We start from the raw sequence: 21202 nt of genomic DNA, 5'->3' as shown, positions 1-21202 counted from the left end.
TGCTGAGCAAAGTCAAGCAATGAAGCCCAACATCCTCACCAAGTGAAGCGCCCCCCTCATTCTTCTCCGCCCTCATCCCACACGCTCCGATCAAAGAACACCCGAATCTGCCTCGCATTCTCCTTCCCAATCAAATCCGCCAACTCCTCCTCCTCCGCGTTCGCCACATCCTGCACACTCTCGTACTCTAGAATCAACCTGCTCAGCGCCTTACCCGTCACCCCAGGCACCGCTCGCAACATATCCTGCGGCGTCTGGTTGAACGTTCTCGACTCCGGGTCATCGCCGACTTCGAGCCCGATTTGCACGGCTTTGATCGGGTCGGGCTCGTCTTGCTGCTTCTTGAGCTCTTCGAAGATCTCGGCGGTTTGGTAGGGGGAGGAGGACCAGATAATGCGGAGTTTGGGGAAGGCGAGACAGAGGAGGACGAGCTTGCTTTGTAGGTCGGAGCCGACGATGCTGGATGCGCCGAGTGAGGTGCTGAAGTCGGCGAATGGTTCGAGGGTGAAGGCTTTCTGCGCGTCGAACTCGATGAGCAGCATCGGGCTGGCGTAGTGCTGGAACATGGTTTCTGCTTGGGTATAGAGGCGGCCGTCGGAGAAGGAGGAGATGAGGTCTTTGACGGACTTGCGCTCGATGCAGATGTTGGGCGTGAGGACGTAGTCGCCTACTGTCAGCATGCAAGGTACCACAATCATGTTTCTGCCGTGGAGGAGAGAAGGTAGACTTGAACGGAACTCGCGCACGTCGACAACCACTCGAGGTGGCTCAGCAGTAGCCGCGAGTCGTCCGCCACCTGCTATGCGTGTGTTGACTGTCCGCAAGAATGCTTCTTGAGGTTCCAGGTTCGATGTGTCGTGAGTGAACGTCAGCGCCATGTTGCTGCGCTCTCTGATGAGCTTGGTGAAAGCATCTTTCTCCCTTCGCACCGCTGATAAGTACCGCTGCTCTTCAACACTTCCACCATAGTACATAAAGTACACTCTGACCTGTCGGTTGCTGTGACTGCTTCTGTACATTTCTATTCGCCGGATGAAAGCGGCGTCCGGTTCGTACATCACCACATACCGGGGCTTGATCTCTTCAAGCAAGTGATCATCCATGTCGCCATCATAAGGGTGGACCAGCACTAGGTCCTTCGTTTCGTAAAGTTCGTAATAGTCGTCCATGTCGTCAAGCGGATCTGCGCCGATGTCCATCTTCGCCGCCGAAGTCTCGTCCATGTCGTTCGGCGCAAGCTCGTGCATGAGTGCTTGTATGTGTGCGTCCTTGTCTCCTGCAACTTGGACGCTGCCACCGGCTGCGCGTGCGGGCGCGGATGCGTTGGCACCACCTCCACGCATCCTTCGCCTCTTGTTTGGCGGTGCCCGTCCTCCACGGTTTGCCTGCCCTCCTGAGTGTGAAGTGGTGCCATTGATCGCTTTTTGGTTCTCCGCAAAGAGGTTGCTGCTGACCCGTGCAAAATCGCGCTTCCAGTGTAGGTAGCCGCGTAGCTTGCGGCGCATCATGAACTTCGCGCTCTGCTTTCGCTCATCTCCCTCGTCTCCTTCCCCTTCGCCGTCCGCTCTTTCTGCCTCATCGCCAAGATACATCGTTTGCAGGTACTCACGCAATTGTCGGCAGGTGCTTTGATCGCCACACATGACCAGAATACTGCCACTGCTTTCGTGCTGCGGCAGAGGGGTGAAGTAGACATCGCGTTCGATCTCGTCTAGAATCTCAGCAAGTAAGCTCCACTTCGGTAGCTCCTCCAGCACGGGATTGAGGCCTTCTTGTTCAGGTGAGTAGCTGTCGGAGATCTTGCCAGTGTACACTCTCCGCTTTGCAGTATCGAACAGGGTATGTGCGGCATCTAAGAACAGCCATGGTGATTGAGATTGCCTCGTTGAGCCGGGTGGCGGTGACGAAGCGGCCAGTACGGTGTCCAGATACTTGTTGAATCCCACAGCATCGTACGTGAGAAGAGCATGCAGGATAGTTCTCAGCAGAGACAGATCTCGGACAATCTGCTTCGTGCGGAAGCTTGTCCGGTGCCAGACAGGATCCAGCTGCCGTCGTATGATAGTATCAAACGAGCGGTGCAAGGCACTGTCCAGATTCCAGTCGTCCACGTCGATGCCAGTATTGCCCTTCTTCAGCTCGGTAATCGAAACCTCGACACATTCGAGCACCGCATTCTGGATGTCTCGCATGGCCTCCGACATTGGTACCTCCAGCTCGATCACCTCGGCCTTGCGCTTTCCTTCGACGGATTTGGCTACGGTAACATGGAATCTTGGGTACAAGATGGGCTTTCTGAGAAACAGATTCCGAAGGATGGTGGTCAGAGGTTGGAAGCCCATCGTGAATGGCTCTGGCTGGTCGGAGAAGGCTTTGAGAAATCCCTTCTTATTCTTCTGCCTGAAGATCCGGATGATGAAGGCTTCGAGACTAGTCGCAGCAACCCTCTCAGCATGCAGCACTATCATCCCAGTGACGGTACTGGGATCCAGCAGGCCGGACAAGAAGTCCACAACCAAGATCCGACTTGTGATGCTGAATATGCCACCTCCAGAATACATCTTCTCCCTCGTGCCCACGCTCATCAGGTCCGTATTGACCAGCTGCAACCCTCTGCATTTCGGGCTCCCGCTCACGGCGGCATGCTCAGCCAGCGCCTCTCCGATCCAGCCATTCTCTCGGTCGTCCGCGCCGACCAGGAGAATGAGGTTGTTGCCCGCCGCATCGTACGAATGAAGAAGGTTCGTCACCAGTCTTAGGAGGCCGAGGCCGCGCGCGAGGATGAGTAGGCCGTCGTCATCGCGCAGTTCGTGGAAGATGTCTTTCTGGAAGTCGAGAGGCAGTGATAGTCGTACGGGAGGGTCGGCAGGGGTGTTGTCGTTGGTGATCTCTGCCGGAGGCATGTGAGCGCAGGATACGAAGTGCGCGCTGAGGTGACGCTGGTGAACTTTTGGAGTTTAGAGGCTGCATGAAATTATGCGGGGCAAAACGCGGCGATGGCGCGCGGGTCACGCGTTGAAGAGAGGTGAAATGGCAAACTGGACAAGTCAATTCTACAGATACACTGATTGGTTCTTTGGACAATACACATGTATTCGTCGTATCAACGTTGAGCTCACACGTAGACATGCCGAACTTTGATTAGAATACGCAACACACGTTTGCTTCAACTTCGATTCCGTCCTTCAGTTCCTAATGTTTGCATCGCCCATACTTTCCAGGGCAAAGGAAGGCAACCAAGAGAGGATGAATTGACTCGTAAAACAATATAGGCCACAGAAGCAAGAGGGCGCCTTTTCGTCGAAGACGTACCTTCCAGTGAAGCAGTTCTCGCTGCATACTCTACGTCCCCATTGGTCCCGTATTTGATGCTACTGTTGCCCAGACTCAAGGACCGGAGCCCTGGAACGCTATCTCCAGGCTGGAGCACCCGATATCCGCAGCGTGAACACAGCATCCGGTGACAGCCTTCCGAGCATTGTCATGTCGTGAGATCGTCGCACCGCATCCAGAGCTCCACCCCGGCGACACGCTTGGGCGGAGCCACGTGGGAGCCAGCTCCGGGTCGCATTCCATATGCTTGTGCGGATTTGGTGAACTGAACACGTGAGCTGTCAATATGCGGTACGTCTAGGACAGCCTTGTCGTGGGTTCCGAGGCTGGAGTAGGGATGTTTAGCAGAGGTCGCATTTGATGATCAGTGATATGGCTTCCAAGGCCTCGAATGGCGGAGAACGTCCCACCGAGCAGGGTCATCACAACGCGCCCAACACGTGGGTAACGTTAGCATGGCCGTGACCGGCAGACATGACTCGTCTTTACGTTCCAGCGGGTGGGATGTGTCCAGGAAGATGCTTGACGTTGAGAGTGCAGGCGACCTCCTGCAGGGCTAAGGCTGGACGAGGCTGCGGGAGATTGACAGAGGCGCGCGGGGTTCGAGACCCACGTTGCAGAGGGCCAGACCGTCTGCAGAATCTGGAGAGAAATTCGAGCTGGTTGCTTTTGTCTTGCCCAGGCATTATGCATTGAGAATGGCCGTCGCGTGAACTGAGATACTGCTGAGATTTTACGCAGAGCAGACGCGATGTCTCGTATGCATGTCCAAGGTTCTGTCAGCAAGGCTACCGCTTTAATAACAGAGCAAAGTACTCCATAGAGATTTGTTGGTAGAGGTGGGTCAAGATTCCCAGAAAGGAAAAAGCAAAACTTCTTAAACCAGGGAATCCCTCGGATCGCCTACAAGACACTGGGGCTATCGGCGACGCCGATATGCGTTGCTAGCAGCCGTTGAAGGGGGATATGTACGATCGTCCCTAGCACGTGCAAGTGGAAGCGTGAGGGCTGCGGGTGCGGCGGCGAGAACGCTCCAGAGTGGCACAGATAGAGCCAAGCCACTGCTGGAAAGCATTGCGAGGATGGACGGCCGTGGCAGATGTTGGCGCGGGAGAGGCGTAAGCAACCAGAGGCATGGACCAGGGGAAGGCGTGCGTGGAGAAAGCTTGCAAGTCGCCCCCGGCTCAGACCATTTGGCCCAAGCGATGCTCACTGGGAAGGGTTAGCTCTCGCGTATCTCAGTGGCTGATTGGATCGCTCAGAGTGAGGGTGAGCTTTGGGAAGCTAGCGATTCCTGCAATATTGGAAAGGCTCGGATGAGGGTGGAGTCAGCGTTCGGCGTGCGGGTGTGGAGCAGTTGATGGGCATCGTGGATGGGCATCCCTCACAGGAGACCTGCCAGATGGATGGAACAGATGGAATGAACAGTAGCCAGTATTCATAGTTGTCTCCATCTTGAGATCAGTTTTAGCGTTGCGCCCGCCAGCGGTTGGGACCAAGCCATCGCCGTGCATGCGGCACAGCGGCTGGGTCCGCCGATGAGAGCTCCTTTGGCGCTTGTCCACATGGGCAGCGAATCTGATGGTCCCAGACAAGCGGACAGCTGCAGCGCCACGCCGTGTCACCCTCAGAGTGGGGACGGAACATGGCCGCCAGACATGGCCTGTAGACTAGCCTGCTGACGCATGTCTCGGGGTGAGGAAGGAAGCCGAGCTACAAGCGCTGCAGAACGATCGAAAGTCTTGGTGTACCATGTGCTCCTAGCGAGCTCTCTTTCGGTAGAGACCAGGTGACGGAAACGCTTGCTTGCATAGCGTTCGACTAAACCCACGTGCGATAAGAGATCGGGGCGCGAGACAAAGGAGGCCCGGGAACCAATGAACGCACCTCGCCAATCCGGTTGGAAGATCCGAGTCGGTGGTGCCCTGCTTTCACAACGCGCGACAAGCATGACAAAACCATCCCCTGTTGGTTTATTGAATATGGCAGGTGGTTGTCTGTTGATTGCGGAGACACGGAGATCATTGGAGATCTCTCACAGGCGAGATGAAGCTCATCAGCAACCCAACAGCATTCGGGGCTCTGCGACAGATCGAGACAGCGACTGGAGATAAACACCCTCAATGCGGCTATTGCTATCCATCGTGCGATCGGGCGTGCTCGGCCGGTGTTGAGCTGGTGTAGCAGTGGTGATATCGCAGGACAAAGCGAACCCGCGATCGCCCGTTGTCTTGGGCGAGGAGCGACTGCCTTTGGAGAAGGTTTTTGCTAGCGAACGTAGACGTAGCCGGAACCCTTCATCATCATCAGCTTCCAAACTGTACGGTAGTCAGTAGTTCGGCTCACGCTGGCTACACTGAAACGAGGAGCTAGGGAGCTCTGGATCACCAATCTCGCTTTTGGCAAGGCGGGATGGAGGTGAGGACAACGAGATCGCTTGCAAGGGTAGAGGCCCTTTCACTGCGGAGACAGACGTCGCTTTGTTGACCCGCGCCCAGTGCTCGATTCGGACTTGGTTGGACCGAACGAGTGCTGCTCGTCGGCGAGCCTGGCGAACGATACATGCCCGTGACAGCGCGTAGGTCCAGCGACTGAGCGTGCACAACTCGCCGAATCAGCGACAGCCTCGTCCATCCCACCCTTCGCCTGAGCAGTCCGCATCGGTATGAAAGCAACGGCCTTTAATGAGTTCGTCCCGTGTGGTCATTGCGTTGCAAGCAATCGACCCTAGTCGATTCCAGATCCTCGACTCGGCGCTCTGACTCTCTACTGGCCGGGACGAGCACGCTACCGCTCCTGAGGCCCCTACTAGCTCGCGACCATACATATACGCTCACGCCCGCAGAGGAGGCGTGAGCCGTGATCCAGCCCTCGACCGCCATCCGGACGCCAGGCACCTAAGCTTAACAAAGGATCGCCACTCCCACATCAAAGAATCTGGGACGTCGACGCGACATCATCTCTGCGCGTCTCGTCTTTCACCATTGCTCTGTCGTACAATCGGTCGTCGCGCGAGCTCGCCCTGTGCCTCTGCACAAATCGCCGACCTTCTCCAGCCGGATCCACGAGGCTCTGACCCCCTTCGGACTCTCCATTCCAGCAGGACTGCCAAAAGCACGGGAAGGTTCACGGCGTGTGTAACGAGGTGTAACGCAGCATCTGCACACCCACACTTCCGGATCGCTTGGATCTTGCTTTGTTGACTGGAGGCGTGCGCCTTACGCCGATTGCACGATCTCGTCTGCAAGCCTATTTCCCAGAACGTGGATTTGGAAGCGCCTTGTGGACGTGAACACCATTCAGGAACACCTAGGTGGCTTTGGGACAGGACTGCATACCGCATCGTCACCGACGATCAAATCGAAGGGCTCCTTCTTCCACCCTCTGTCGCGTCCTCCATTGCTTCGGTATAGCCATCCCAGGTCCTCGGTTTTTGGCTTGAGTACAAAGTCTGCCCATACCCAGGTTGCCGGATCTGCCTTTTTGTCAAGCAACAACATCCGATCTTGAACGATCGAAGACATTGAAGACTACAAGTAACTCTCCAGCGCTACTGGACTCGACCGCCCTTCGTGGCTTCTACCCACTCGCCTGCGGGCCTTCATTGGGATCATAAACCACTCTACGTGCAGACGTACCTTCCTTCCTTTCCACTCCCACTCCCGACACCACCGGCCGACGCCCACCAGCCCTTCGGCGCTTCGGATCCGCACACCGCCAACGTGGCTGCCTCCATAGCTTATCCTCCGATGGGACCGGGACAGGATCACATGGGCGCACCGACCAGCTTTACTGCTCGAAGACCGAACGCGTCCAGCCTCCCGACCTTCGAACTACCACCGCCGCAGCTCACTAACATCCACCAGAAATATCAGAGCTACACGGGATTCAATTCACAACAACCGCCCACCACTCTGACAAGTGTTGGAAACCTCCTCACCCCGCCGAGCAACAGCTCAACGGACGGAATCAGCCCAGGTTCGTCTGGCGTGACGAGCGCAGGCTCACAGGGCGCACTCCCGCCTTTCACACCAACGGGTCATTCTGGCATGTGGCCGCCTCCAAATACCGGCAGCAATACATACGGATTCCAATCAGCCGCAGCACCACAGCCATTTGGGCAGGGACGCGGCCTGTTCTCTCCTTCCTTGAACTCGATCATGCGCGGAAACAACTCGCCCACCGCAACCGAAAGCCTTCCACCCCCACCCTACGACATACACCATTACTCCGGAGCCTCAATGCCGATGTCAGCACCAAGCTTACCGGCATTGCAACAACATCACCAACATCAGATGATGGGAAGCGGAATGATGGGTGGCCAACCGCCAGTCACTCAAGCATCACCAGTGAGCGCACAAGAAGCTTACTCCAGAGCGCCTCCGACACCGACGTACTACAGCCAATCCGCGCCCTCATCCGCAGCACCCCAACAAGGCGCGTTCGCGTACCCACCCGGCCCTTCACCCGTCCAACAGAGCCCAATTAGTGCAGGAGGCGCAACACAAAGATCGCCCGTCAACGGCCACGGTACCATGCCGTCACCACAACAGCAAATGTACCAACGACCGTACACCTACCCACCCCCGGGCGCCGTTCTCTCCAACGTCAGCAATCCGGGCGGGCACATGCAAATGGTCGGCGGGATGCCGCATCACATGGTGCAAGGCTTCAACAGCGGGCACGCGGCGCAGATGCAGCAGATGTACCAGCAGCAGGCGCCGCAGAACGACCGGCCGTTCCGCTGCGATCAGTGTCCGCAGAGCTTCAACCGGAACCACGATCTGAAGAGACATAAGCGGATACATTTGGCGGTGAAGCCGTTTCCGTGCGGGCATTGCGATAAGAGCTTTTCGCGGAAAGACGCGCTGAAGGTTTGTTTTCTCTGCTATCCACTATGATGAAGGAAGTATGCTGATTGATTGCACAGCGACACATCCTCGTCAAAGGGTGCGGCAAATCCCACTCCACCACCGAGATCAAAGAACTCGACGGCTCCATCTCGCCCGACACCAAGTCGAGCACCGATACCAGCCCCGTCGTCGCCTCAGCATGAGCGCCAAAGGGGGGGGGGGGTGGAATTGCTTCAGTTTGTCAACGCGCGTGTTCCGGAATTTTTCATGAATGATACCCTTCGCTTTTTGTGTTGTATCTTTATATCGTCTCTATACCTTAGCTTGGCCCCACGAGGCAGGGAAATGACTGCCGGTGGGAAATGGGAAAGGAAATGTGCATGAGAGGGAGCGCTGGTGTTCTATCGGCGCTATGATGGCTGGGCTGTGGATGCCCTGGAGATGGCAATGCTGATATGTTGATACGATCAAAACGTATGCATTGCTTCTATGATCAGTGAGAGTTTTTCCAATGTGACTTTTGTGCAGATCGGCAGAGATTGTTCTGGACCTGTCGAGCTGTGTGGCCAGACCACATCAAAATTTACTGCGAGTCAGCGAAGAGACTCCCACCGAATGCATGAATACTTTAATCGGTCCGACGTGTCTGGATTCGTAGTTGCGCATGGGAGGTAAATGTATCGCTTGCAGAGGCCGAACATGACCGACGACCAGTCAATAGCTGGAAGTAGACGATGCGGAAGGGCGCACGATGTCTTTGGAGGTAGTACTGCCATCGGCGAGAGGATGTATGTACTCCTGCCCGTTGTCTTTGTCTTGGACTGACAAACTCTTGTGAGAGGTTCGTAGATGACCGACAAACATGGTGTTGCTCGAGAGCAGGACCATTCTTTCTCGGGCACGTCTGTAGGCGTGTCATGTCTCCTGCGCTCCACAGAGTGGTTGTTCACAACAGGCCATGTTTGAGCCAATGTGGAAGGACGGAATGGTTGGCTCGGGCAAATCCGTCTGGTCGTGCTGATCTTGACCTCTGCTCTTGATCTGCTCCTTCTTCCTTTCCTTCCACTCTCAATATCATCGTTGTGAACGGATGTCATCTTGCCCACATCATCGTGGTATGGCAGGCGTAGAGATGCGTCCATAGAGATGGCCTGGCAGTGGAGAGGCGTCTCGGAGACGGCATCGTAGCTCCTGGTGACTGTTCTGCTTCTTCATGCTCGCTTCCTTGATCTACTGGCCTTGACCTCTCCGCCTGATGAAGGAGTACACAGGCCACGAGTACCGGTATCATCGTCAGTCCTGGTAGGCGAATGTCGAGAGGTGAGGTCGCAATAGAGTAGGCGGCATTCCAGCACCGGCGCCACAAACAGTAAGATAACAAACAAGAACAAGTCCATTCATTCCAGCTTTTCTCATGCATTTTGGGGAGAAGCGTCTCATTGGAGTTGCCAGGCGCCTGCCGAAAGGGCCCAGTCTGCACCTTCCCTGAACTTCGATTGTGAATAACAAAATCCTGTCAAGCGAGTCACATCGCGGTGGTGGACCTTGCCAACTTCATCTTCCCTTCTTGTCTGTCGCTTCCATCTTCCGCGACATCCAGCGAGCAGCAATAGCGGCCATACCTTATCTCCCACTCTGCCTCGTGGACAGCATTCCGCCGCCTCATCACCATCTGGATCTGAAGACGCTACGGCGCTGCCACTCACTTGTTTCTCGTTTGTCCGGACCAGCTGCATATTAATTCCATCAATCGGACTGCCCCACCAGGATTTGGCTCGATCACTCAGCGCCGTGTGACAGGTTGGATAAGGGAAGAGAAGGAGCAGACCGTTTGATCATATTGCACATCAAAGCACCACCACGTGAAGCAGAGATTTTACCACCAACATCCGATACGCCACCTCTCACACACGTGATGCCCATCACCTTGTCATCCCTTCGCAGACACCACTGAGATGGCCGACCGCTATCGTCACAATCGCCAACCGGGCACAAGGCAGCCTTTGGGCGAGCTGCGAAACCAAGCCAACACGCCACCGGTTCAGCAGCGGCGGGCGAGGCCCAGCAAGGCCGTTTCGACATCACCGCAGAATCTACCTCACAACGAGTCGCTCGAGCCCAATGGCTCTCTCGCCATCCGCGGAAGCAATCCTAGTTCGCCAGAGTACAAGCGCATCTCACAGATTGCGAGCGAGGAGCAGCCACGAGAATCCAAGCGCAACTCTGCCATCTCAACGACGTCCACCAACGCTTCAGCAACAGGCCGGAAACGCAAAACCTACATCGGCCAGTGGCAGCTGGGCAAGACCATCGGCAAAGGCGGCTGCTCACGCGTTCGCGTGGTGAGGCACAAGACGCGGCACCAATACGGCGCGGTCAAGATCATCACGCGTGCGACTGCCGAGAACACGCGCGCGCAGAGTCTGGCAAATCTCATTGAGAGCACCAAGAGTAGCATGTCTAGCGCTTCTGGACACAGGCCGATCCCATATGGACTGGAACGGGAGATTGCAGTCATGAAGCTGCTCGAACACCCCAACATCGTGCGGCTGTTTGACGTGTGGGAGAACCGCAATGAGCTGTAAGTGCGACAAACTGCATCCTCCATACTAATACTGATGTTTCTACAGCTACCTTATCATGGAATATGTCGACGGTGGCGAACTGTTTCACTACGTTGATGAGCGCAAGGGGCTGCCCGAAGACGAAACAGTCTACATCTTCCGCCAAATTGTATCAGCACTGTTGTACTGCCACCGTCTCCTCATCTGCCACCGCGACCTCAAGCCGGAGAACATCCTGCTGAACCGGGAGAACCTGACAGTGAAGCTTATCGATTTTGGCATGGCCGCTCTCCAGCCTGCAGGTCGACAGCTCAGTACGCCGTGCGGCAGTCCTCACTACGCCGCCCCAGAAGTTGTTAGCAGCAGACCATACGACGGGACCCAAGCAGATGTCTGGAGCTGTGGCGTTATATTGTACGTCATGCTTACCGGAACCACGCCATACAACTACTCCGAAGAGGGTGACATCCGCGTCCTCTTCCGCGACATCGCCAAGGCAGACTACCATCTGCCGCCCGGACTCGGCGCAGAGGCGAAGGACCTCATCAGTCGCATATTTGTACCAGATCCGAAGAAGAGGATCACGATGGACGGTGTTTGGGAACACGCACTCTTGCACAAGTACGACAGGCAGTTTGGATACGATGGTCGGATGGGGAGCAAGGAGGCTGCCATTGGGCCAATACCCACCTTGACGGACTTCAAAGTGAACCGCATCCAGGACATTGACCGCGAGATCCTGCGCAACATGCGCACCTTGTGGCACAGTGAGCCGGAGCGGAGTCTTGTACAGAAGCTGCTCAACAACGACATCAACCAGGAGAAGCTGTTCTACGCTGCCTTGGTGAAGCATCGAGATGAGAATTTGGAGAACTACTCAGGCCCGGACGACATGGATTACTCGAACAGCGACTATCATCATAACCAGGCACCGAAGCATCTGGATGTTCCGCCAGTACCAGTCCCTGCTGGCAGATCTCAATCACAATATTCCATTTTGAACGACGAGCACCTTCGACCAGCAGAGAGTTTCGTCAACTCACCACCTTCGGTCAGCAGCTATGACCCTTACAGAGCGTCCAAGGATCCCATCGTAAACGGCAGAGGCGAGTATGTCAATGTTACTGTACACCGCAATGGCAGCCGGGGCACTCTTCAGGCCAGTGTCACCCGCAGTCTTCGTCACCAGAACGCCTTGCGCATCGAGGTCATGAAGCAGGGTGGACGTCGTGCATCCAATCTCTCCTCGTCTAGCCTGGCGCATTCTGCAAACAGCAAAGGCTCAGTGAGACGATCTTCCGCCTCCGATCACTCCATGACCAGCTCCATGTGGCCAAGCAGCCCGCCTATGATCGCGAAGATGCGCCCTTCAGACCGGCACAAGAGGCAAGTGAGCTTTGGGCATCTGCGACGCTCGTCAATAACAAGTGGCCTGGTCTCCCAGACATCGGAGAAGACGCCGCCCACGCCTAGCATCCCGGACACGTTGCGCGACCGACGCACGTTGCGACCAGCCAACCCACAGCCTCCGAGTTCCAGCCCTGTGGCACCGGTTCATCAGCCTGTGCGCTCGAAGAAGGAGAAACATGCAGTGCTCGAGACTCCGCGCATCAAGGTGCGTAAGCCAGCGGAGACGCCGAGCCAGAACATGCGAAGGGATATCCGCAAGCACAGTGCAGAGCTGGAGAAGGCTTGCGAGGAGGCCTTCTTCCGCAGTTCTGTCGGCTCGAGCTTGACCGCGCAGTCGACTTTCTCGGAGAAGAATGGGCCGTTCGACACACCACCATCTTCAGTGTCGAGAGGAGGGTCTGGCACGTTTGAACAGATCAAGCCCAAGTCTGTCGCTCGTCCGCTACCAGACGTTCCAAAGGACACACCTAATACGTACCTCACGAAGACGCTGGCGGAGACAAGAGAGAAGCTGGCTGCATATCAGTCGAGCGGTGACGACAATACTGCGAAGTTTGAGGAGGTCATGAAGATGCTTGAGACCATCATGCCAGGGTCACGTCTTGTTGATGAGAAGCGGACTACATCTGCTCCTGAGACCAAGACTGGTGGCCATCCCAACTTCCTTCCAGTGATCTCGGAGGAGAGCGACCAACGCAGCCAACGTCAAGGTACCAGCAACTGGCAGCGATCTGTCACTGCGCCTGTGCAGAAGGACAGTCGGCCGGTCGACAAGACTATTCGCGTTGTCCCGCCGTCCCCATCTGGATTTGTCGCGCCGCTCAACGTCCGCAAGCAAAGCAATGGAAGTGAGGCCAGCAGTGGTCCGAACAGAACATTGAGCGTGAAGACTTCCGCGGATCGACTGAGCTCTCGTCATGCTGATGCGCAAGCTGGAGGGCTGGAGGTCATTGACGAGGATACCACGCTCACGGCCACACCCGCAGTCCTCCGCAAGAAGAGATCCGGGTGGTTCGGGCTTGGGAAGAAGGTTACGAATCAAGACAGCAAGCCCAGCCCTTCAGAGACACCATCGAGCTTCCAGGAGATCGACGACCGCCAACAGAGACGGCCTTCGAGAGTGCTTAGCAAGCCGCCTCCTGAGAAGGCTACTTCAGAGGAGCCTCCTCTTTCGGCGCAGTCGAGCGAGTTTCCGACCCGGAAGGATAAGCTGTCAGGCGCGAAGAAAGGTCTGTCAAGGTGGCTGGGAAAGAAGAGTGGTGACAAGGCGGAGGAAGAGGCCTCAGCGGGTAAGCTGCAATCTGATACCTTGAATGTTGAGCAACCCGACTGACTTTCACAACAGCAGAACCTACCTTCACCAATCGTTCGCTCGACTCCCTCTTCTCCGCAGCATCACCCGTTCCATCAAGCGACGACAGCCCACCCTCAACCGGCCCCGAGCGCTCCTGGTTCGCCCGGTTCTTCCACATCAAGCCCGCAGTGAAAGTCGTCTGCTTCTCCATCCCACGCGGTCGAGCACGCCAGGAACTCGTCATCCTGCTCCGTGAGTGGCAGCGCCACGGTGTGCAAGACCTCCAGTACTCCCGCGAGACGAACACGATCACCGCGAGTGTGGGCAAGCACAATGCGCTGGACATCAAGCCCGTCAGCTTCCGCATCGAGCTCTTCGTCGTGCTGGAGCATGGACGTAAGGTTGGGTTGTCGATTGCGCGGTTCGTGCAGACGAAGGGGGCTGCGAGTGGGTTCAAGAGGGTGATTGAGGTTGTGGATGGGGTCATGAGAGGGAGAGGGTGGTTGGTCGAAGACGAAGAGAAGTGGAGGGCGTTGAGTGAGGTCGTTGGTGGGTGATCGTGGATGTAATGGAGCGCGATGGGTGTGGTGGGAGCATTGTCAGGCTAACATCGATTCACTTCACCTTTGGTTGATCGGGTCAGCTCTGGACACTTTGCGGGTTTGGAGATGTGGTATTCTGCGGTTGTTGGGCGGTTGTTTGCGGCATCGTTCATTGCCGGAGTTGGGGAGAGGGCTACTATGGGATCATTGTCTTGGGCATTTGATGCGGTCGTTGTCATCAGCGTTACAAACCGTACTGGGAGTGTAATAATGGACGCTCTTCACTGCATCCTATCAGCCTCAAGCGTCGCATTGAGCGTCATGCCAATTCAATCTGGACTACTTCACGAAGACCGAAGACCAAACGCGGTGCCTGGTCCCAAGCTGATGTTATACGCAGAACAAGCATCTCCCATCACCATCAAATTACTAGAACCATTACAGCCAGTGGCGCGGAAGCCGGAGGGATCGCGGGCATCGGAAGGTGCAGCATCCGCTGTTTCCGCCTTCCATATCGGCTTTGTCAGTGCGACGACACAAAGCGCATACCAGCGTCTGTTCCTCCGCGCCATAATCACAAGTATTGCGGGAAGAGGTGGTGTGATGTCTGTGTGCGGAAGCGCTGAGTAAAATGAGCAAATGCTGCGAAATGTAGGTGGCACGGTTGTCGTAGAGGGATCATATAATAAGGTGGGCAGAGTATGTGGTGGGTTTCTTGCTATATCATCCATTGTCTTCCAGTCTTCAGCGACAGCTACGTACAACAGCCTCTTCGATACCCTCCAGCTTGTCTTTCTTCACTACACAACGGTCCATTGCATTCCAGTCGAACCCCTCCGACTCCTTCTCCTCGATTCCTCCTTAAGCGACAACCCTCCAACACAACAATGCCAGAAACAAGAAACATCGTCTTCCTCGGAGCGTCATACGCCGGTCTCAGCTCGGCGCACTACTTCCTCCGCCACATCTACCCTCGCCTGCCCACCGATGGCAACATCAAGTACCGCGTCCTCGTCGTAGATCCATCTTCGAAATGGTACGCTCGCCACGGCTCTCCTCGCGCAATCGTCCGGCCGGACCTCATCCCCCTGGACAAAATCATGCTCGACATCGAGCCGGGATTCAAGCAGTACGGCGACAAAGTCCACTTCATCCAGGCCAAGGCCACGAGCTGGGATGAGAAAGCCAGGACAGTCGTTGTTCAGAAGGCGGATGGCAAGACCGAGTCGATCGCGTACTGGGCGTTGATCCTGGCCACCGGAACCAAGACGTTCTCGCCGCTGTTCTCGCTTCAGGGCAACAGCCATGTTGAGATCGAGAGGTCGTTGAAGAGCATTCACAGCAAGATCTCGTCGGCGAAGGACATCACCATTATCGGAGGCGGCCCCGCTGGTGTTGAGACCGCTGGCGAACTGGGAGAATACCTGAATGGTGCTGCGGGCTGGTTCGCATCGTCGCCTTCGCACCCGAAGGCGAAGATCACGCTCATCACATCCGCCAGCAAGCTGCTGCCCGCGCTGCGCCAGTCCATCTCCGACCAAGCCCAGGTGTTGCTCAAGCGTGTCGGGGTGGAAGTCCGCTTCAACACCAAGCTCTACTCCTCCGGAGACACTGCCGATGGTCGGACGAAAGTCATGCTCCATGACGGCGAAGAGCTGGTATCCGACATCGTTATTCAAGCCATGGGCAACCAGCCACTCTCAGGGTATGTGCCCGAGCACCTCAAGGACACCAAAGGCTACGTCGTCCAGAACAACCAGACCCTCCGTGTCGATGCCGCGGGCGCGCGCGTCTATGCCGTCGGCGACGTCGGAACGTCCAGCAGCGATGGCATCATGGACATCATGGGACAAGTCCCGGTCATGGAGACGAACCTTAAGCGCGACCTTCTCGCCGCTCATGCCAATGCCTATGCGAAGCCCAAGGGCAAGGACAGGTTGTTCGAGAAGAACACGAAGGAGACGCAGTTGGTGCCGATTGGAAGGTCGAAGGGTGTTGGCGCTATCCTCGGCTGGCGTCTTCCGAGCTTCTTCATTTGGATGATTAAGGGGAGAGATTACATGATGGGTAACGCGGGTGATAAAATCTCGGGGATGGAGGTGAAGAAGGAGAGTGTGTGGAAGCAGGAGGAGTTGTTTCAGTAAAGGGATTTGGGGACTTAGCTCGGCGTTGGCATGGTAGGGGCGTTGTGGGTGTTTTAGTGAGCGTTCATAGGCGATTATCGACAATCCTCTTCATCAAACACATGCTACTCGATGGTGACGATGTAGGGGTGGGAGGAAGTGGGAGGAAGTGGGAGGAAGTGGTGGCAGCGGTGCTGGTGCTGGTGCTGGTGGGATGGACATCCGCTAGTGCCCGGCGTTCCCGCCGCACTCTGATTGGCCAGTCGTTAAAACGCGCTCAAAACACCGCTCGCTCTTGCCGCTTTAGTCGAAATATTCTCAAATGGTCCACATCGAAGAAAGGAACGACCGCGACGACGTGCACCAAGCCCTGAAGGCTCACTGGTGAGTTGAGGTAAGAAAGACTTCCCTTAATCTCCTCCCACATCTCTTGCTTCCCCATCCATGTCTGCTCCATCAACCGATCTCGCATCTTCTCCCTTTAAACCCACCACAGGAGCCTCGATCCATTGTTAGACAACGACATCTCGAAAGCGGAGAAGCTAGATCCGAGACGAGTAGACCGTTCGTTTATCCGAGAAAGAACGACTCCAACTGCAGCTTGTCCGTGTGCACCTCGCTCATAACCGCCTCCAGAGTTCTCACGGCTAAGACTGAACCGCCATCATGGCCATGAACATGGACGGCATGGATCACTCCTCAGGGTCGGGCTCGAGCACAGGCATGTCGATGCCCATGGTCTTCACCACCGACCACAGCACGCCTCTCTACTCTTCAGCATGGACGCCTCTCAATACCGGCGGCTACGCGGGGACATGCATCTTCCTGATCGTTCTGGGCATCATTTCTCGACTACTCCAAGCCTATCGACACGTCTTGGAGATCAAATGGCACGACCGAGCTGTGAAGCGACGCTACGTCGTGATAGCGGGCGAGACCGCAGACCAGCGGGAGAAGCAGCTGGGCTTCGGCGAGCCGCACAACACTGAGGAAGCAGTGTTGACTTCGCGAGGGGTTGAGGAGCGTGTGAGAGTACTTAGGACGTCTGGGCGAGGGCTGGAGATGCAGCCTCGGAGGTTTAGCACGGATCTTCCGAGAGCATGCGTGTTTGTGGTGCAGGCTGGTGTTGGATACCTGCTGTGAGTGGCCACGGCGATTCAAACGGCTTTACTCCAATACTGACCGAGTTACAGGATGTTGGCGGTTATGACCCTGAACGTTGGCTACTTCCTATCTGTCCTTGCCGGCCTTTTCGTCGGCGAGATCGCTTGCGGGCGGTATGCTCAGATGGACGACGGCCACCATTAAGCAGACAAGTACATGTGGAACTGCTCAATGGAAGTCATCATTACTCTAAAATTCTACAGTACGTTTGGCTCGTCATGGCTCAGAAGAGTCTCGACCCGGTGTTGCTGTGGGACTTCCCACATTCTGCCCGACATTCCACCGCCAAATGATCAACAACATCGCCTCCAATTTTCTACATGCCTTAAGAGGAAGGTCCGCCAATGTCTTCAGGTCCCAAGCGATTTGTCGGAATCTGTCAAGTTGCGTCAAGATCATTTTACTCAGCGACGCCAATATGAGGACTGCCGCTGTTCTGAGTCTGCTCGCCGCAGCCGATCTCATCGCTGCCTCTCCACTGCAGTGGCTCTGGTTGTCGAACAAGCGACAGGTAGAGTCGCAAATGAACGACGGTGCGTTCGAGATCACCGTTGCGCATTGCGTAGCTAATCCTTTGACCAGTTGACATCCTGCGCTACGCCTTGACGCTCGAGCACCTCGAAGACAAGTTCTACCGCGAAGGCCTCGCCAACTTCACCAAGGCAGACTTCCGCGCTGCAGGCTATGACAACTCGTTCTACAAGAACGTCAAGGCCATCAGCGCTCACGAGACAGCGCATGTCGAGTTCCTGACAGCGGGTCTGGAAGCCGCTGGCGTCAAGCCCGTCGCCGAATGCAAGTATGCCTTTGGCATCGATTCCGTCGACGCATTCGTCGCTACCGCCAGCGTTCTGGAAGGTGTGGGTACCTCCGCCTATCTAGGTGCCGCGAAGCAGATCTCCAACAAAGCCTACTTGACCGCCGCCGGCAGCATCTTGACCGTCGAAGCCCGGCACAGCGCCTACCTGCGCGCCAACTTGCCCCAGAGCCCTTTCGCGCAATCCCAAGACAACCCCCTGACACCAGATGAAGTCCATACTATGGCCTCCGGCTTCATCGTTTCGTGTCCCAAGGGCAACCCGACTTTTCCGATCAAAGCCTTCCCGGGCTTGACCGTCACAACAACCGGCAAGATCAGGGCCGGCGACCAGATCACACTCGTCACCAACCGATACGTCCTCGCGGCCGGAGCGAAAGGGGCGAAGTTGCATGCAGTCTTCGTTACTGCGAATGGGCCTGTGCACGCGCAGATGAAGGCGAAGAAGGATGGGATGACGTTCACTGTTACGATTCCGGAGCGTGTTCACGGGCAGAGTTATTTGCTGTTGAGTAACTGCGATGAGGCTGCGACGAGTGTGCCTGATGAGACTGTGGTCGCTGGACCGACGTATTTGGAGATTAAGTGAGCATGATTTGGGGTTTTGAGGAGTTGGAAATGCTACATAGCCTGCTACGTACCGGACAAGTAATGAAATGAAATCAAAGCACATCTCCAATGCAGAAATGTCACCTACCTCTCGCCATCGAAGTCACTTACAAAGCTTTGAGGCCTCATCTCTGGCTTCCGCTATTTCGCCAGCTGCCGGTCCCACGGCTACGAAGGGATGCTGAACGTCCCCTCCACGCCGGTACTGTAGACTGTGTTGCACCGCTGCCAGAGGATTGCGAGGGCTGAGTCGACTGAGGCGCTCGTCGCTGCTCCGCAGCTGGACCACGCGGAGTGTTTGTCCGACTGGCCTGGTCGAACTGCGAAGCGAGGTTCCAATGCCAGTAAAGCCAGTAGTAGTTAATCGCGGCCGTCCGATCCACCGTACTCTTGGCCACACGGTTGGCATAATCGTTGACACCCTCCGGCGGGTTTGCATTCACCTCCGGGTACGGAAATAAGCGAGTGTCGACCGTCGAGCGAGGTCGTGGAGGAGGATCGGGAAGCTGGCTGGCGGGAGCGTCGTTAGCTGGGAGGGAGCGTTGCTCTGCCTGTGCAGTCCTCGTCGACGCAGTCGAGCGCGGACCAGCTATGACTGAGCCACTTAGTTGCGCAGTAGGCCAATCGAATGCCATGCCTGGCTTTCTGGGTGCCTCTGCAGTACTCTGTGGACCTCCAAGTCTTTCGGCAGGGATGACGTACTTCTTGGTACTAGGTTTTGGCGTCTCAAACATTTTATGCAGCAGAGCCACGTAGCAAGATACGTAGTAATCGCGAGCTTTGATGGCAGACACACCGTCCCTTCGCAGGGCACGATCAACGTACACCCACATGGGTTCAAGGTGGCCTACGAGCATAGGATCTCTCAACAGAGTCTTCCCGTCCGGTAGAATAGGTCTCGGGGCGTTTGGGTCTGGGGGTGGGCCGTAGTCAGTGCTGATAAGTTTAGCTATTTCGTGAGGATACTCCGGGGGACTGAGGTAAGGAGACATCCCGAAAGGGAGTACGACTGGCGAACTCATTGATACAGGGGAGGAAGGGGGAGCAGGGACTGTTGAACCCTCGTTTCTCTCCACCGTGTCGTCATCGGGCCACGCAGAATACAAGTCATCTCTGCCGTCTTGATCTTCCCTTTTTTGCTCCGGGACTCTGTCGAAGGGGGAGAACTCGAATTGGAGCGAGGTTGATGAACCAGGTGACACCGCATGAGGACGGAATGTGAGCGAATCTGAAGTCTTGACGCTCTCCACATCATCTTCCTCAGGGCCCACAAAAGCAAGAACGTCTTCGCCTCGTTGGTACACTCCCTCTTGCTCATCCTCGCCCTCGTACTCACTGTGATGTGGACTTTCTAGATCCGGAGCGCTTACGGTGTCTCTGTAATCAGCACCTCCTCCATACCGAGAAGGTTCGGAACTCGTGTCGCGATGGTTCTCGGAGGCCATGGCCTGGTCGAAAAGGACTTGCAGTATGGCAACAGTTGGTACTGTCGGGGATGGTGCAGACTCGAGTCTGTTGGCCTTTAGTATGTACGAGCAACATCGAGAATTGCAGACAGTCCGAGTCCATCATATAGTCTTTGTCTGTCCGTGAGTCTGTGTTGGATCATATCAAACCTTCCCGTTTGTCGACCATGAGTGCAATGTTTGCTGCTATTTGACATACTAAGGAGTCAGCGATAGCGTTGTCCAAGCCCAGCAATGTTTGTTCGGTTCTAGATATGAGAATCAGGCGGGTGGTATGGAGTAATAACACTACATGCCTTACCTTGCTATCTACTTACATCTCATACTTGGAGAGCACGCATATCTATCTAAGTCCAGCCAGGGCAGTTACTACTTTGCATCACCATCGGGAATCAGAGGAGACAGACTCTTCTGCTTCCGGGGCCCATCTCGGCTTTTCAACTTCTTCACGTCAAAGGCAAGAAGCAGCTGAGCATGCCACATGTCGCGGAAATAGTCTTCAGCGACCGCCGGATCTCCCTTCAACTTCCTGACTGAACTAACATAATCCTCCACTGTGTCAGGTAAGTCTCCCAAGAACTCTGGATCGGGGTAGGCTTGCCCATTCTCGAACTCCGGTGGATCAGGATAGCCTTGGAAGTAGCTGTTGGAGCTGTGGTCGGAGTCCCGCGATGAGGACCGAGAAGCAGATCTCGAAGTAGCCTTGCCCTTTCCTTTCCCCTGCGTCGCTGACAACTCGCTGGTAGAGGTGCCAGCTGCGGGCCGTGAGGCAATCGAGGCGTCCGTGGGAGCATGACGCTCCTTTCCGGCGCCTCCAGTAGACTTCTGGGGATGATGCCCTTGCGATCCTAAAGCCTGGCTGACCAACGGACTACGTTGAGCGTCTTTTCGGGGTGCTCTGCTCAGGGAAGGCAACGACCTGGTCGCTTTGGCGCATTTGTCGCAGGGTCCCTCCATAGCAACGTGGTGGAGCTCGTTCTTCTCTGACGGACATGGTACGCTGCCTTTCTTCTTCGCAGCTCCGCAG

The 21202-nt window shown here is 55.9% G+C and overlaps 7 protein-coding genes across 7 annotated transcripts; 5 read left to right on the top strand and 2 right to left on the bottom strand.

Moving 5' to 3' along the window:
* Positions 1–56: 56 nt before the first annotated feature.
* Positions 57–2903, bottom strand: rad16 (DNA repair protein RAD16; the record flags this gene model as incomplete). The annotated part of the gene is made up of 1 exon (XM_064797722.1): positions 57–2903. One exon carries the CDS (start codon positions 2901–2903, stop codon positions 57–59), a length of 2847 nt encoding a protein of 948 aa, XP_064663956.1.
* Positions 2904–7103: 4200 nt separating this feature from the next.
* LTR77_000455 (uncharacterized protein) lies at positions 7104–8389 on the top strand (the record flags this gene model as incomplete). Its single annotated transcript, XM_064797721.1, has 2 exons — positions 7104–8207; positions 8264–8389. 2 exons carry the CDS (start codon positions 7104–7106, stop codon positions 8387–8389), a joined length of 1230 nt encoding a protein of 409 aa, XP_064663955.1.
* A 1752-nt stretch (positions 8390–10141) lies between these two features.
* Positions 10142–14011, top strand: GIN4 (serine/threonine-protein kinase gin4; the record flags this gene model as incomplete). The annotated part of the gene is made up of 3 exons (XM_064797720.1): positions 10142–10767; positions 10817–13449; positions 13506–14011. The coding sequence occupies 3 exons, from the start codon at positions 10142–10144 to the stop codon at positions 14009–14011; spliced, it is 3765 nt and encodes a 1254-aa protein (XP_064663954.1).
* Positions 14012–14317: 306 nt separating this feature from the next.
* Positions 14318–16140, top strand: LTR77_000453 (uncharacterized protein; the record flags this gene model as incomplete). Its single annotated transcript, XM_064797719.1, has 2 exons — positions 14318–14594; positions 14738–16140. 2 exons carry the CDS (start codon positions 14318–14320, stop codon positions 16138–16140), a joined length of 1680 nt encoding a protein of 559 aa, XP_064663953.1.
* Positions 16141–16785: 645 nt separating this feature from the next.
* On the top strand, positions 16786–17427 carry LTR77_000452 (uncharacterized protein; the record flags this gene model as incomplete). Its single annotated transcript, XM_064797718.1, has 2 exons — positions 16786–17258; positions 17313–17427. 2 exons carry the CDS (start codon positions 16786–16788, stop codon positions 17425–17427), a joined length of 588 nt encoding a protein of 195 aa, XP_064663952.1.
* A 145-nt stretch (positions 17428–17572) lies between these two features.
* LTR77_000451 (uncharacterized protein) lies at positions 17573–18689 on the top strand (the record flags this gene model as incomplete). The annotated part of the gene is made up of 2 exons (XM_064797717.1): positions 17573–17816; positions 17866–18689. The coding sequence occupies 2 exons, from the start codon at positions 17573–17575 to the stop codon at positions 18687–18689; spliced, it is 1068 nt and encodes a 355-aa protein (XP_064663951.1).
* Positions 18690–18834: 145 nt separating this feature from the next.
* On the bottom strand, positions 18835–21132 carry LTR77_000450 (uncharacterized protein; the record flags this gene model as incomplete). The annotated part of the gene is made up of 2 exons (XM_064797716.1): positions 18835–20221; positions 20549–21132. The coding sequence occupies 2 exons, from the start codon at positions 21130–21132 to the stop codon at positions 18835–18837; spliced, it is 1971 nt and encodes a 656-aa protein (XP_064663950.1).
* Positions 21133–21202: the final 70 nt, after the last annotated feature.

Source organism: Saxophila tyrrhenica (assembly GCF_035928015.1).
Source record: "Saxophila tyrrhenica strain CCFEE 5935 chromosome Unknown scaffold_1, whole genome shotgun sequence".
Lineage (NCBI taxonomy): Eukaryota > Fungi > Ascomycota > Dothideomycetes > Mycosphaerellales > Extremaceae > Saxophila > Saxophila tyrrhenica.
The sequence above is the reverse complement of the archived record's forward strand: the minus strand, read 5'-3'. Positions and strand labels throughout refer to the sequence as shown.